At 45.0% G+C, this 14,186-nt stretch overlaps 1 protein-coding gene across 4 annotated transcripts in view; it reads left to right on the top strand.

Annotated features, from left to right (window-relative positions):
* AKAP10 (A-kinase anchoring protein 10) overlaps positions 1-14,186 on the top strand; it is a 233,713-nt gene that overhangs the window by 143,370 nt on the left and 76,157 nt on the right. For all 4 annotated transcript variants that reach the window (XM_078780237.1, XM_078780238.1, XM_078780236.1 and 1 more), the window contains one exon: positions 5,487-5,610. In XM_078780237.1, coding sequence (XP_078636363.1) covers positions 5,487-5,610 — 124 coding nt within the window. The remainder of the gene's footprint in view (positions 1-5,486; positions 5,611-14,186) is intronic.

Below are 14,186 nucleotides of genomic sequence, written 5' to 3'. Positions count from 1 at the left end.
AACACACCCCTTAACAGCATATGAATTGAGATGACAATGCAGAATGAGGGATGACAGCCTTGCTTCATTAAATATACTTAATTATAAGAATCGTTAATTTCTTAGCTTTTCCAGATTTCACTCCAGATTTCACAGGTTATTGAGTACACGACATCAGACCCTCAAACATGAACACAGATTTTGATTATATACTTTAATTAGTCCATGAGATTAGATCGTGTTTCCCAGGCAAGGCATGTTTGAATAGGCCAAAACAAAATGGTGGCTAAGACTCCTGCAAGCTAAAGTTGGGCTGACCAAGGATAAAGCCTTTCTTGATGGTAAGCCATTAATTTATCTTCAAAAGGCATTTTTCAATTTATCCAAGCACCCAGTTTTCGTTCATGCAACTCCTTTGGTGTTCCCTTAGTATGCATGCAAAATTTGGGGACATGAAGTTTCATGGTCCTGGAGTTATGGAGGACACATACACACACTAACAGACACACATTGTCTTTTATTATTGTAGATTATCATTATTTAAGCTACATGAGTAATTGTTAACAGATGGGACATGCAACATAAAAGCTATATGAAGCTTATAGAAGTCGTATTGCATCGTCATTGGTCATTCAGGAAATCACACATTATTCGGTGAAGTTGAGTCTGTCATTCATGAGGTCCTCGTTTTGACACCAAATAAGTTCTCAGATTGAAAGCACAGTATTCTTTATTTATTTATTTATTTTTTGAACCAGGTAAAAGGTCACCAAGGCAAAACACATTTATTAACCCTGCATTGTTTTAATTGAAGGTTTGAAGGGCTTGAACTGAAGGTCAAAGAGAGGAGGTATATGGACATCGTGAGAAGTGTTGGAGCAATGGTCTTGCATGGTTGGGGCAGTGCAGAACTTGTTATAAGTTAATACGTGACTGGATAGTATTGAAGGCGGAACAGTATTGGGCATGACCCCACTTACCATACAATACAACTCCCGCACGTAGGACCTGAGAATAAAAACCGCATGCAAAAAATCAAAAACACCTATTCTAACGTTTCGCTGTGCTAGTCCTACACATTCCCTCGCTGATACACATACTTATACAATTCTAAATGCGGATGCAATTTAAACAACATGTGGTCGGGTGTGTAGGTAAGTTCCACCATGTGGGCCTCGTCTTCTTCTTACTCTTTGGAGTATAACGACAACAACAACAACAGGCATTTTAAGGCCATTTTCCCTGCTAGAGTGGGGGTTAGCCTTGCCGGCCCCATGACAGTCTTCTCCATTTTGCCCTATTTTCTGCATCTCCCCTTGTTAACCCCATTGCCCGCATTTCTTCTTCCACCACCTTTAGCCAAGTCTTTCTCGGTCTTCCCCATCCTCTTCCCCTTCCCCGTCCTTGGAGTCCTTGAATTTATATTGTTCTGGTCCTCCTTCACGGTGTCATCTCTCTTCCCCAACCCTTCAGGGCCCTGGGTCCAGGCACGAGTGTCCTAGGTGACTGCAGGGCCATCCAGCATACGGAGCTCCCCTGGCCAAAACGGCCTCTTCAGAGGTTTTAAACAAGGTCTTCCTGGCCCATTTGGCCATCACAAGATCTTCGTCCCATGTGGCCGACAACAATCCAAACAATGGCCCTTGTAACCAAATAAAATAAATGAAAAGAAAAGGAAACTCGGCCCATTTTGGTCTTGAAATAGTGTGGGTCCTCTGGCCTTTATGGCCCAAAAACATGAACACAGAAGGTGAGCAACATAGCCCAGCAGATGGCATGGCCCACAGCAGAAATGGCATAGCAAATGGCAAGGCTAGCAATGACAAAGACTGGAAGAGGGGTGTCATTCATGGCATTGTTGACAGGAAAACTGAACAGGCAAACTGGACAGTAGATGTCATGATCCGGCAGATGTAAGGAGCCGGCAGCAGATGGTCTCATTGGTAGAGGCAAGAGCGTGTGGTGGCAGATCGTAGGATGGCCAAGTTCAGTCCTAACCTGTCCTACACTTAACTGCCCTGCTAATCCCTCTATCCAATCTAATCCCTCTATCCATGGCCAAAATCCCTGCCCTTCCAGACCTCTAAGCTAAACTATCCCTCCCAGGCCCTCTGATCCATTTAACTATATATCTCCCTGGAGGAAATCAACGCACGTGTAGTGACTATAAAATGATGAGGTGGTGTGACTTCACATGGCTCGCTGGTGCAGTAGTCAGATGAGGCGAGCCTATCCCGACACTAACAATTTGGGACTCAATGGCTCCTCGCAAAATTATATTTCCCGACTATGTATCTCCAGCGGCTACAGACATCAAAAATGGTGCCATGGGGAGGCATCTTTAACTGACCTAACATTTCAAAAACACTATTTCCTCATTTTACCTTTAATCCCCTTCTGATGTGGCTTTATGTAACCAATTTACCTGCTGTCCTGCATGCTGAGGTCTAACAAGAGTGGGCCACACACTCAAATTGTCCTTCTGAGCCTTTGCACAATAGCATGGCTGGGTGGTGTGGCTCCCTCTGCAGGTCTCCGCCTGCTTCTAAATGCAGCAACCCAAGCCGGCCGCTGGTGTTACCGCTGAGCTTACCTGCTCCGTTCCGGATTCTGGAGAACCCCCTCTCTGGCTCCCCCAAGTACTATTCCTAGCATGGAGCTACAAGTCCTCTCCCGAGTACTTGGGCCGAACTAACTCACAAAAAAGCTGGTTTGCCTATCAAAGCACAAAGGCCTGCCAGTGTACACCCAACACTTGGGATGCCCTTTCACACTTGGTATGTCCTTGGGATGAGCCATACCCCAGCCCGTCAATCTACTCTTACACCAACTATAAATGAACTTTACTGCCACCAGCACCAACACCAGAACGGCATCGTGTTCCAAAACAACTGAGTCCTCTCTGTCAACCTAAACGGGGTTTCCCCTCTCCACGAGGGAGCGGGGGTTGGTGGGAGGGAGAGTGGGGGGGAGGGGTGAAATGGGTGCTTCCTTCTCTTCAACCACACCTTCGCACCATTCATTCAGTCAAGTGCACCATTCATTCAGTCAAGTGCACCATTCATTCAGTCAAGTGCACCATTCATTCAGTCAAGTGCACCATTCATTCCATCTAAAAAAATTTTTAACCCACGCAACTCATTCACCTTCACCCCAATGACATTGATTCCTCGCTCATTCCTAATCTCGACAGGATGAGAACAGGAAGGAGGAAGAAGGCATCTATCTCATACATCAGCCAATTTAAGAAATATTATTCAGAACCACAACGTCAATTTAATGTGTTAATATTATCCCTTATAACACTAACAGACATAGCCATTATCCTGCCTTCTCGGTCTTCTATCTAAATGATCATTCCGTCCGGGCCCCGTGGATTCCCCACGGAGAACCCAGCCTCAGCCGCCATGCACAACGCACATTCCGTGGGATCCCCAAGAGATCCATGGAGACCCCGCAGCCACGGTCACCACGCCGAGCACTCAAGCCAAGAAACCTCCGCAGGATCCCTAACAGAGATCCTGCAGCCGATGTCGCCACACTCACTTTTGCTGTGCACGCTGTGTGCTCTGTATGGTCACTCATGGGGTCCCCACGTGACCACTTGCTAACGGTCTCGGTGACCGTACCTTTGCGTCAATACTTATGGGGTTTTTTGGCCCCTACCTTTGTGCCAATAATTTGCGCTACGCAAATTTATCTCGTGTCTGCCCCTCCATTTCCGTAGGTCTCACAGGGGATCCGGCTCACCCCCCACTCCCCAATGTGCCTTCCAGCCTCCTTTTCAACGGTGCTATGAAAAACGCACAACCGACGTCATTTCCTTTTAATACTCCGGCCCTTCCGCATAGCCTTGAGGGAGCATGCAAACCCAATCCTAACTATTTTTGCCTGTCATAATAACCTCTAACTGGGGATCGTCGCACATCATGCAGACCTCCATGCTCGCTCCTCAGCTCACCCTGGGCTAGAGCCATACCCACTAATCCCTGGGGAAGCCACTCTGACCCTGCCACTACACAGTCCGTCTCTGACTGCGACTTCCCCATTAATATTCCTCTTCTCCCTCATCCATACCAATGCGTGCCTCACACTTAGGTGCCACACTCACCTCATATGTCCATATGCTCATACTTCGCCCTCTGCAACCGTGCCAGCATGCACCGACCGCACAGTTTCAATCTCCCTGCATGGTAGCTCTCCATGCGCCGAAGCACATCGTAAGCAAACCGCCCATTCGACATCAACTGCACAAACCATTGCCATGATATCGGATGCCAGTTTGGGAAGCTCACACGTGGGACTCGCTCCCGGCACACTAAGTTGGGGAGAGACCCTGGCCAGACCTTTGTAACCTCGACCTATTCCCCTTTCACATCAATACTATGTGTGTATCCGTACCTAGTTGTTGCGACTACAATGTCTGCTGGCTCTACCCCACTATCGGATTGCTCCGCCGCCGCCGCCGCCTCCGGCACAGATTCCTGTACCTGCGGGGTCGTGCTCACCTTGCACAAATCCACCCCAGCGCGTCCTTTGGCCTCCTCTGTTCCTAGACCTGTACACTTTATTTGCAACTCTGGCGCTATACTCAACCTACTTGCAATCACCATCTATTTATTAACATATAAGTGACGCGTATCTAATATCACTATTAATTACTTTATGCTTATTCTGTTGCATTCATCGAGGAACTAACTAAACTACTAAACAATGTGAACCCCTCGGAGCCATTTCACAACAATATATTTTTGGCCATGATGATTTTGGCGAGCTATTGTTTGACCTTAAACCTTAAACCGGTATATGTACTTCATGATTTGTTGCTGCACTTAAATAATTTTAAAGTGTAACTTTGAGTGGCACTTTGAATATTGGAAAATCTACAGCCTTGTCTTTTTCGCGATATTTCAACAAATCTTCCATTGAAGAATGTCTTAAAAATAAATGTCGAAGGTCTGCTCAATTGACCACCATATATTATTATTCTTAATGTTTTTAACCATGTTAACTAAAATAAGTCTTGCAGTGGTTAAAAAGAAACCTGTTTTTCATTTCAATTTAGTTTTAATATCCAAAATCATTGCTCGTGGAGGAGCAGGAATAGCACAGGATGAGAGGATTTTGACTGACACAGGGAAAAGAGAATAGGGGAGTATTTGAAGGATGTGCCATTATTACCTCCATGAAAAGGCAGGGTATTGCATGAGATCATCGGGAATTTTTTAAAATTCAATTGGAGAATTAATGTAAATGGGAGACGGCAAGAGCCGGCAATGTGGTGCAACCTTGAAGCAGCAGGAGGAACGTATTTGGACAGACAGACATAAGAGGCGATTGCATAGGTAGGCCGAAGAGAATGACAAAGGAATGCCAGAGTTTGTAAAACAATATGTTGCATTATTATTGTTGTTAATGATGATTTGGTCTTTGATTTCCTTATTTATTTATTTTTTGGCCCTTCCCCACCCATATCCACCTAACCTCAAACCACGCCACCTATGCAGGTATTTCCCAGTTTTCTTGCAAAGCCATAATTTCTGCATGTACCAAATTGAAGTGTTCACCAGTGATGCAGTTTCCCTTTCTGACATCCTCAACGACGAAGGTGCCCTCTTCAATTTCTCCGAGGTACGTAATGATTGCTTGCACTGTCCATGACACACAATGATATTGTTTGTACGCATTTTTCATGACTTGCAGAAGGATGCGGTGAAAGATGGCGTCCTGTCGTATATTTATACCATTGATCTTTCAGCAACTCGTATTATAGAAAGGAAGACCCGCCTTTTAAATAGCTATGGATATCCCAAGAAATATGACATGTTATTTTAAGGTTTTCCTCTACCCATGCTTGCAAAGAACATGAATGAATGTTTTATTTATGTTTTTCATATTGAGAAGGGCCACCCAAACTCACTCCTGATTATCATCCCATTGCCTGAAGCACCTGACTCTAATTGCCCCCCTAATTGAGGTGATTATCCTAGAGGTTCACTTACTTATTCTCACCACAGTATATGTAGAAGCCTTATTTGACACGGATATAATCTATTCTCTGCTATGATATGTATTTGTCACATGATGCTATCTCATCTTACTTTGGAAACAGGAACAATACCCCTGGCGCTCACCTGGTAGAATAAACAGTATACTGCACTGACTAAAGCTATTTTAAACCAATTTGAATGATTTTTAGAAGACAGGGCAGCATATGTAGAATCATACTAACATAATCACAAGACTTTAAACAAACAAACAAAAAAATACCTATTTTGGGGGGCAACCCCCCTCCAACCCCATGTACCTCCTCAAACCCCAATTTTTCCAATGCCTTGAACTAACATACATCATGGATGATGAAGGTTGTGGTTAAGTTTCATCGGAATTGCTTGTGTAGTTTCTGAGAAGAAAGCAAACACCGATTTTGGTGGGCAACCCCCCCCCCCCCCCCCCCCCGTATAACCCCAAAGGGGCAGATTTTTTAAATGCAGTGAACAAACTTTGGTTCATCATGGGTGATGAAAGTTGTGGTAAAGTTTCATCGAAATAGTGTGTGTAGTTTCAGAGGAAAAAGCAAATCCTATTTTGGGGAGTCAAACCTGGATCCACTTGGACCCCCGGTAGACCTCCTCAGGCCCCGATTATTTTAATGCCATGAACAAACTATAGTCACAACACAACAAATATGATTTGTGCCAAATTTGGTCGCAATCCCATCAGCGCTTCGGAGAATAAGTTTCAAGTGTTTACGGATGGACTGACTGACTGACTGACGACGCACCATTGCATAAGCTCCCCTGAACTTCGTTCCAGGTGAGCTAAAAATGGGCCTTGCGTCTGGGCTTAACATTCCAATGCTGAAATGCATCTCTGCCGGTTGACGAAACCATTGCATAAAAATGCTATGCTTTATATATCACATGGTCTCCATTCCTTGCTCGTTCTGCAACTCGGACGATCCTTGATTACTTTTGTCTCACAATCATAATTTATTCGCTGTTGCCCAATGAGTAATGTTCAGGTATCACCACAGACCAGGTCTGTTCTGATTACTTTATTATGTTCAGGTGATGTGCTGTTTACATGTATTTCTGCTGCTCGCTATTTCAGTAAATGCAGTTGTTTCTTCTCTGGGGTTGATGGATTGCACACCTGCTCTTTGTCACATAAGGCTGAATGTGTTGCTGAATTCTTTAATTTATGCATATGGATTTCCTACATCTCTGTATTAGGGCCGGAGTATTTTTTTTTTTCAGACTTTGGGTGGTGGGTGGGATGGTGACGCAAGGGACTGAAAAGGCAGGAGAAGCTTCAGTATTGTTCCTTCTCCTGACTTTGTCGCTATTGATCTCTACCACATAACCCAGAGGCAGTTTGTGATTCTCTTTTGTACTTTAAATGCTTTGGTTTGTTGATAACTGCTTCTGTGCTTTAATTTCCCTCTGGAGTGTTCTCTTTATCCAAGCCTTTTCTTTGAATCCTGAGCAAAGGACTTGGTGTGGCCATCTTCAATCCCAAGACTTGATTTTTCATTTCCTTTGAACCTCGTATTCCCGGCAATGTTTGCTCTTTTGCTCATTCCCCGTATCTGTAATTTGGTGTTTCCATTTGAGCATATTGCTCATGATGCTGATTACAGGTTCAATTCCCACATAGTGTTGATTTGCCCATTGTATTGTGGGAGAAATTATAAGCAGAATAATTATTTTCCAATCTTGGGAGAGAGTAGGTGAGTCATCACCAGCATTCTGACCAACATTATTTTTCCTCACCAAATCAGGAGAGGAGATAGTGCACTGTTGGGCTCCTGCAAAAGCAATGTCAAACCACCTCTTGCTTACGAACCAAGCCAATGGTAAATCGCTTTGGTGCAGTGTTGTGTAATTATGTTTCTTTATGAATAATGGGATCTAGTTTTTTATACATACATACATACATATATACAGTGCATTCAGAAAGTATTCAAACCCCTTCACTTTTTTCACATTTTGTTATGGTGCAGCCTTATGTTGAAATCGTTTCAATTCATTTTTTTCCCTCATCAATCTACACTCAATACCCCATATATGACAAAGAGAAAACAGGATTTTAGAAAGTTTTGCCAATTTATTAAAAAGAAAAAACTGAAATATCACATTGACATTAGTATTCAGTTAATAAGTCATAACTTTCATCCAAAAAATAACTCCAGAAATGGACTCGTACTCTAAAACCCCTGGAAAGAGGTATTACACGACCCTCTAGGAGTCTAGGTCATCGAGATCAAAAGTTGAAAATTGGCCAACATCCAAGATAGCGGCAGCCGCCATCTTGAATTCTGAGAAATGCTCAACATTGCACAAGTAGCAACCAAGCTAATTTGACTCTCCTAACTATATCGAACACATTTCCGTGAAAAAGGTTTGCAGGAGTTAACATTGCAGGGTCTCATAAAGGACATATAAGGGCGGCAACTAGACTATAATGAACGTAGAGCAGCAACGAAGGCTGGAAAGGGTGGAAATGCGAATGGTTCGGTGGATGTGTGGAGTATCGTTGAGAGAGAGGAAGACAAATGATGAATTGCGAAAGATGATGGGAATAGAGCCTGTGATGGATGCTGTGAAGAGAGACCGGTTGAGATGGTTTGGTCATGTGTTGAAGAAGGATGAGAGTGACTGGTTGAGAAGAGTGATGGAAATGAATGTAGAAGGAAGTAGAGGACGGGGAAGACCAAGAAAGACTTGGCTAAAGATGGTGGAAGAAGAAATGCGGGCAAGGGGGTTAACAAGGAGAGATGCAGAAAATAGGGCAAAATGGAGAAGATTGTCATGGGAACCACAAGGCTAACTCCTGCTCTTGCAGGGAAAATGGCCTTAAAATGCCTGTTGTGTTGTGTTGTGTTGTGTTGTGTTGTGTTGTGTGGAAAACAGATTCTGGTAATCTACGTGTCCTGTTGCTTCCGACTTCCGGTCCCTCGAGCGACGAGGCTTGCTTCGATCTCTCCACGGCATCAAAGTTTGAGTGTTTTCCCGTTCATCTTTGTCAAATTTCCGCTGGGTATTTTGTTGTGTATGTGTTATTGTATGTTTCTATTTGGTTTTGGTTTTGTAGTTGTTGCAAATTTGTGTGTAATTAGTCGGTTTTTTTTGGTTCGCACCCCGTGTGCGGCCTGGTCTCTCCGGGCTCCCCCCCCCCCCCCCCCCCCCCGTCAGTGTTTTGTGAATATGGGTTCTTTCCTTCATAGTATTTGCTTGTTTCTTTGATTTTCATTTCTCCCCCCTACCTCTCACGAACATCTTACCCTTTGTCCAGCGTTTTGAAAACAGAACAAACAAATAAACAAACAAACAAAAAAAAATTCTATATTAATTCTTTCTCTCCTCCCGGACACGTGCTTGTTCGCTCTCCTCCTCGTCTCGACTTGTGCCCCGCCCCCTATATCTCGTTTTTCTTCCACCTCTGCTCCTGCTTTCTCAAATCCACGTTCTCACTTAGAGACTTTTCCCAGATTGTTTTTCATTGTTTTGTTTAAATATTATTTAAATATGTTTAAACCGCAGCCGTGATGCTGATGCCACCACCCCCCCCCCCCCCCCTCCAGAATTTCCATGTTTTAAACGTTTCCCAGTGTATACCCTGGATTAGAATAGGTACACCGTATCCCTGCGTGTCGTAAGAGATGACTAAGAGGGTTCGCGTCAGGAAGGGCATCCGGCCATAAAAACATTGCCTCAAAAAGAGAACCATGACAATTACAACTACATGTGGGCAGGGTACAGCCCGAAGTGGAGATCGGTTTCTGAGGTTTTGGACATGGAATGTAGGGACAATGACAGGGAGATCAGGATAAGTGGTGGAAGTGTTGGTCAGAAGAAGAGTGGACATGTGTTGTGTGCAAGAGACGAGATGGAAGGGAAGTGGTGTGAGAATGGTGAAGGGTAGGCAGGGACAGAAATACAAGTTTATGTGGCAAGGGTGCCTGGAGGGCGTGAATGGTGTTGGTGTGCTGTTTTCTGAGGAGTTTGTAAACAGTGTGGTGAGTGTGACTAGAGTGAGTGATAGGTTGATGATGGTGAAAATGATGATTGGAAAGCTCTTGGTGAACGTCATCTCGGGATATGCTCCACAGGTTGGTCGAAGCGATGAAGAGAAGGACAAGTTCTGGTGTGCGATAGAGAAGCTGATGGAAAACGTGAAAGATGAGGAAGTTGTTTTGGTAGGAGGAGACCTAAATGGACAGTGGGAAGGAGTATGGATGGTTTTGAGGGAGTTCATGGGGGTTACGGATATGGTGTGAGAAATGGAGAAGGTGAAAGGATTTTGGAGTTTGCTGATGGAGCTGAATTGTTGATTTGTCATACTCAGTTCCAGAAAGAGGATAATAAGCTTGTTACATACACGTCAGGTGGGTCGACGACAACCGTTGACTACCTGATGGTGCGTAGGCGAGATAGGGGGCACCTCCGGGACACGGGGAGGAGGCTGTTTCACAGCACCACTTGGTTGTCTGCGACATAAGGGTGAAAGGTGCGAGGAGAGCTCGGCGGGTGAAGTATCAACCGAGAATGGAGGTTGAAAGAGGTGACAGTAAGGGAGCCATTAAAAGAGAGGCTGAGTAGGGTCGAGGATGATGTGGTTGAGCTTGAAAGTGGTTGGATGTCAATGAAAGCTAGTCTGTTGGGAGCCGTTGGTGAGGTATGTGGATGGACAAAAGGACCACCGAGGCACTCGGAAACATGGTGGTGGGATGATGAAGTTGGAAAGAGGATTGACGAGAAGAGGAAGAAGTTCAAGGAGTGGCAGAAGGCAAAGGGTACGGGAGCAGAAACAGCAGAGCATGAAAGTTATAAGGCAGCCAGGAAGGCTGCAAAGAAAGAGGTAGCAAAGGCGCAGGAGGCATGTAGGAAAATGTTCGGAGAATGCCTGGATTCAGAAGAGGGTCAGAAAGCAGTATTCAGGATTGCAAAGCAGATAGCGAAAGAGAGGTGTGATGTGATGGGGGTGAGTTGCTTGAAGGATGAAGTGGGACAAATCGTTGTCGACCCAGATGGAATTAAAGGAAGATGGAAAAGATATATGGAAATGCTGTTGAATACAGAGAATGAATGGGATGGCAACATAGAGAGTAACCCAGTTTTAGGACCGGCAGAGAAGATAACTGAGAAGGAGGTTGAGGAAGCGATAAAAGCAATGAAGGGTAGAAAAGCTGGAGGGCCGACAGGAGTTGTGGGAGATATGTTGAAGGCAGCAGGAAGTTCGGGTGTGAAGAGAATGACAGAGATCTGTAATCTGGTGGTGAAAGAAGGCCGCATTCCAGTGGATTGGGAGCTGAGTACCCTCGTCCCTCTATACAAGGGGAAAGGTGACCCTCTGGAGTGTGGCTCGTACCGAGCGATAATGTTATTGGAGCATGGAATGAAGGTATTGGAAAGGGTGTTGGAGAGGAGGATAAGGAAGAAAGAGAAGATCGACGAAATGCAGTTTGGATTTATGCCAGGAAGAGGAACGACAGACGCGCTTTTCATTGTGAGGCAGTTGCAGGAGAAGTACATGGATAAGAGGAAGAAGTTGTTTCTTGGGTTTGTTGATCTGGAGAAAGCATTCGATAGGGTTCCACGCAAAGTATTGACATGGGCATTGAGGAAGTTAGGAGTGGAGGAATGGTTGATCAGAGTCATGATGGCAATGTACAAAAGAGCGCGCACAGCTGTAAGGACGAAGGACGGGAACAGTGGTGAGTTTGAGGTGAAGGTGGAGTGCATCAGGGGTCGGTACTAAGTCCACTACTATTTGTAGCTGTGGTGGAGGTGCTGGCTCAGAACGTAAAGGAGGGTTTACCGTGGGAGGTGTTGTATGCAGATGATCTGGTGTTGATTGCGGAAAGTATGGATGGACTGAAGGAAAATATGAACAAGTGGAAGGAATGTATGGAGACAAAAGGTCTGAAGGTGAATATCGGAAAGACGAAGGTGATGGCAAGTGGTAAAGCATGTGGTGAGGTGGAAAGAACTGGGAAGTGGCCCTGTGCTGTGTGTCGGAAGGGTGTCGGAGTGAACTCCATTCAATGTACAATGTGCGCTGAGTGGGTTCATCAAAAATGTAGTGGTCTGAGAGGGTCATTAACCAGTGTGGCAGCTACATTCAAATGTAAGGGGTGCACAGAGGGAGCTGCAGATGGAGGAAATGTTGAGTTGGATCTTGGAGGCGGCATGAAGCTGGAAGGTGTGAAAACATTTTGCTACCTCGGAGACATGCTGAATGGAGAAGGTGGGTCAGACTCGGCAACAGTTGCCAGAGTGAGATGTGCATGGAAGAAGTTTCGGGAACTAAATGGCGTGCTGATGATGAGGGGAGTGTCGTTGAAGCTGAAGGGAAAGGTGTATGCTGCATGTGTGAGAAGTGTTATGATTTATGGGAGCGAGACATGGGTAATGAACGTAGAGCAGCAACGAAGGTTGGAAAGGGTGGAAATGCGAATGGTTCGACGGATGTGCCGAGTATCGTTGAGAGAGAGGAAGACAAATGATGAATTGCGAAAGATGATGGGAATAGAGCCTGTGATTGATGCTGTGAAGAGGAACAGGTTGAGATGGTTTGGTCATGTATTGAGGAAGGATGAAAGTGACTGGTTGAGAAGAGTGATGGAAATGAATGTAGAAGGAAGTAGAGGATGGGGAAGACCGAGAAAGACTTGGCTAAAGATGGTGGAAGAAGATATGCGGGCAAGGGGGTTAACAAGGAGAGATGCAGAATATAGGGCAAAATGGAGAAGATTGTCATGGGGAGTGCAAGGCTAACCCCCGCTCTGGTAGGGAAAATGGCCTTTAAAATGCATGTTGTTGTTGTTGTTGTACATGACTGTCCTGTTGCTCTAATTTGCATTTTAGACAATACCCTGTTTTTGTAACTATTTGCAAATGCTTTCACGCTGTTGTCGAACAATTTGTGTACATAAACAAAGCCATGTCCACGCATTGACCACTTGTAAAAATTTAATAACACTGGGAAAAATACTCATTCGGTTACAACAGAAATACATAGTCTAACCAACTCATACAGCACAAGGACCCTGGGTCGAAACGAGTATTCTTCCCCGATTCCGCTGTTTTTGCTTCATTAATAGTAATTCAAGACAAGGGGAGAAGATTTGATTGAGGGGGGAGGAGATCGGGGGACGAGGGATTCTGATAAGGGATTTGGGAGGGGTAGTTTGGGGGACGAGGAATTACTGACAAGAAAGTAGGGAGTGGGAGGGGGTATGCCTGAGGATGAGGGATCCTTGATTAAGCCATTATCTTCTCAGTGGGTCACTTGATGAGAGAAGAAGGTTGTCTTCTTTGTACAACAAAGCTTTCACAGATCTTATCCCCAAAATAGTATTTACATAGGACTGCAAATGAATGAGAGAGATACAAAGGCAACTCTTGAGTCAACCAGAGTCTGAGTTCTACTTTTAAATTCCTAAGCTTGATTAAATGTAATACAAAGAAATATATATATATATATATATATATATTTGTTGTGGATTCGGGGTCGGCAGTCCCGTTACCAAGGGGGGGGGGGGGTTAATCCCCTTGTCTTTTAAGCTGGCCGTCCCCCGATCCTGGAAACTATAACGCTCCTCTGCGGTCGAGATTGGCCAGGGTGATTGGTCAATGGAGGTCCCAAATACCTGCGTGCCAATTTCTCCGCAAAGCAGGGAGATAATTCCCGCTCGGACCACGGACAAGATGGAATTTGCCGAGCGGTTAGCAATCCGAAGCCCGAGCCATTAACAAAAGGACTAAACCCGATTAAAGCGGTTCCGAATCGTGCCACAGGTACTCAATGGAGAGAAAAGACGAAGACGATCGAATAAGGAGAAAACAGAAAGAACAGGGCAATTTATTAACAACTTGTACAATTAGAAGAGGAAACGAAAGAAGGGAATGTTCAAGGAAGAGGAAGAAGCAGACACAGGGCAATCTTAAACAGTCTTAATTATCACGCCCCAGGACAACACAAACAGACTTACACGGCAGGAGTAATGGTGGCAGGGAGGGAAGGTCCAAGCAGAAGGATGGCATGGGCTCCGGCTCCGATCCACGCTCCAGCTCGGTCCACGCTCCGGTTCCGATACCACGCTCCAGCTCCGCGGCGAAACCCGGCACGTAGCGCTGCTCGTATATTGTTGCACGCGAGCGGACCTTACTTAGCGGTGTTCATATATCGGGGAAGGTATT

The sequence above is a fragment of the Myxine glutinosa genome, chromosome 6, assembly GCF_964187855.1.
Source record: "Myxine glutinosa chromosome 6, kmMyxGlut1.1, whole genome shotgun sequence".
NCBI classification, from domain to species: domain Eukaryota; kingdom Metazoa; phylum Chordata; class Myxini; order Myxiniformes; family Myxinidae; genus Myxine; species Myxine glutinosa.
This window is presented reverse-complemented; position numbering and strand designations above follow the sequence as displayed.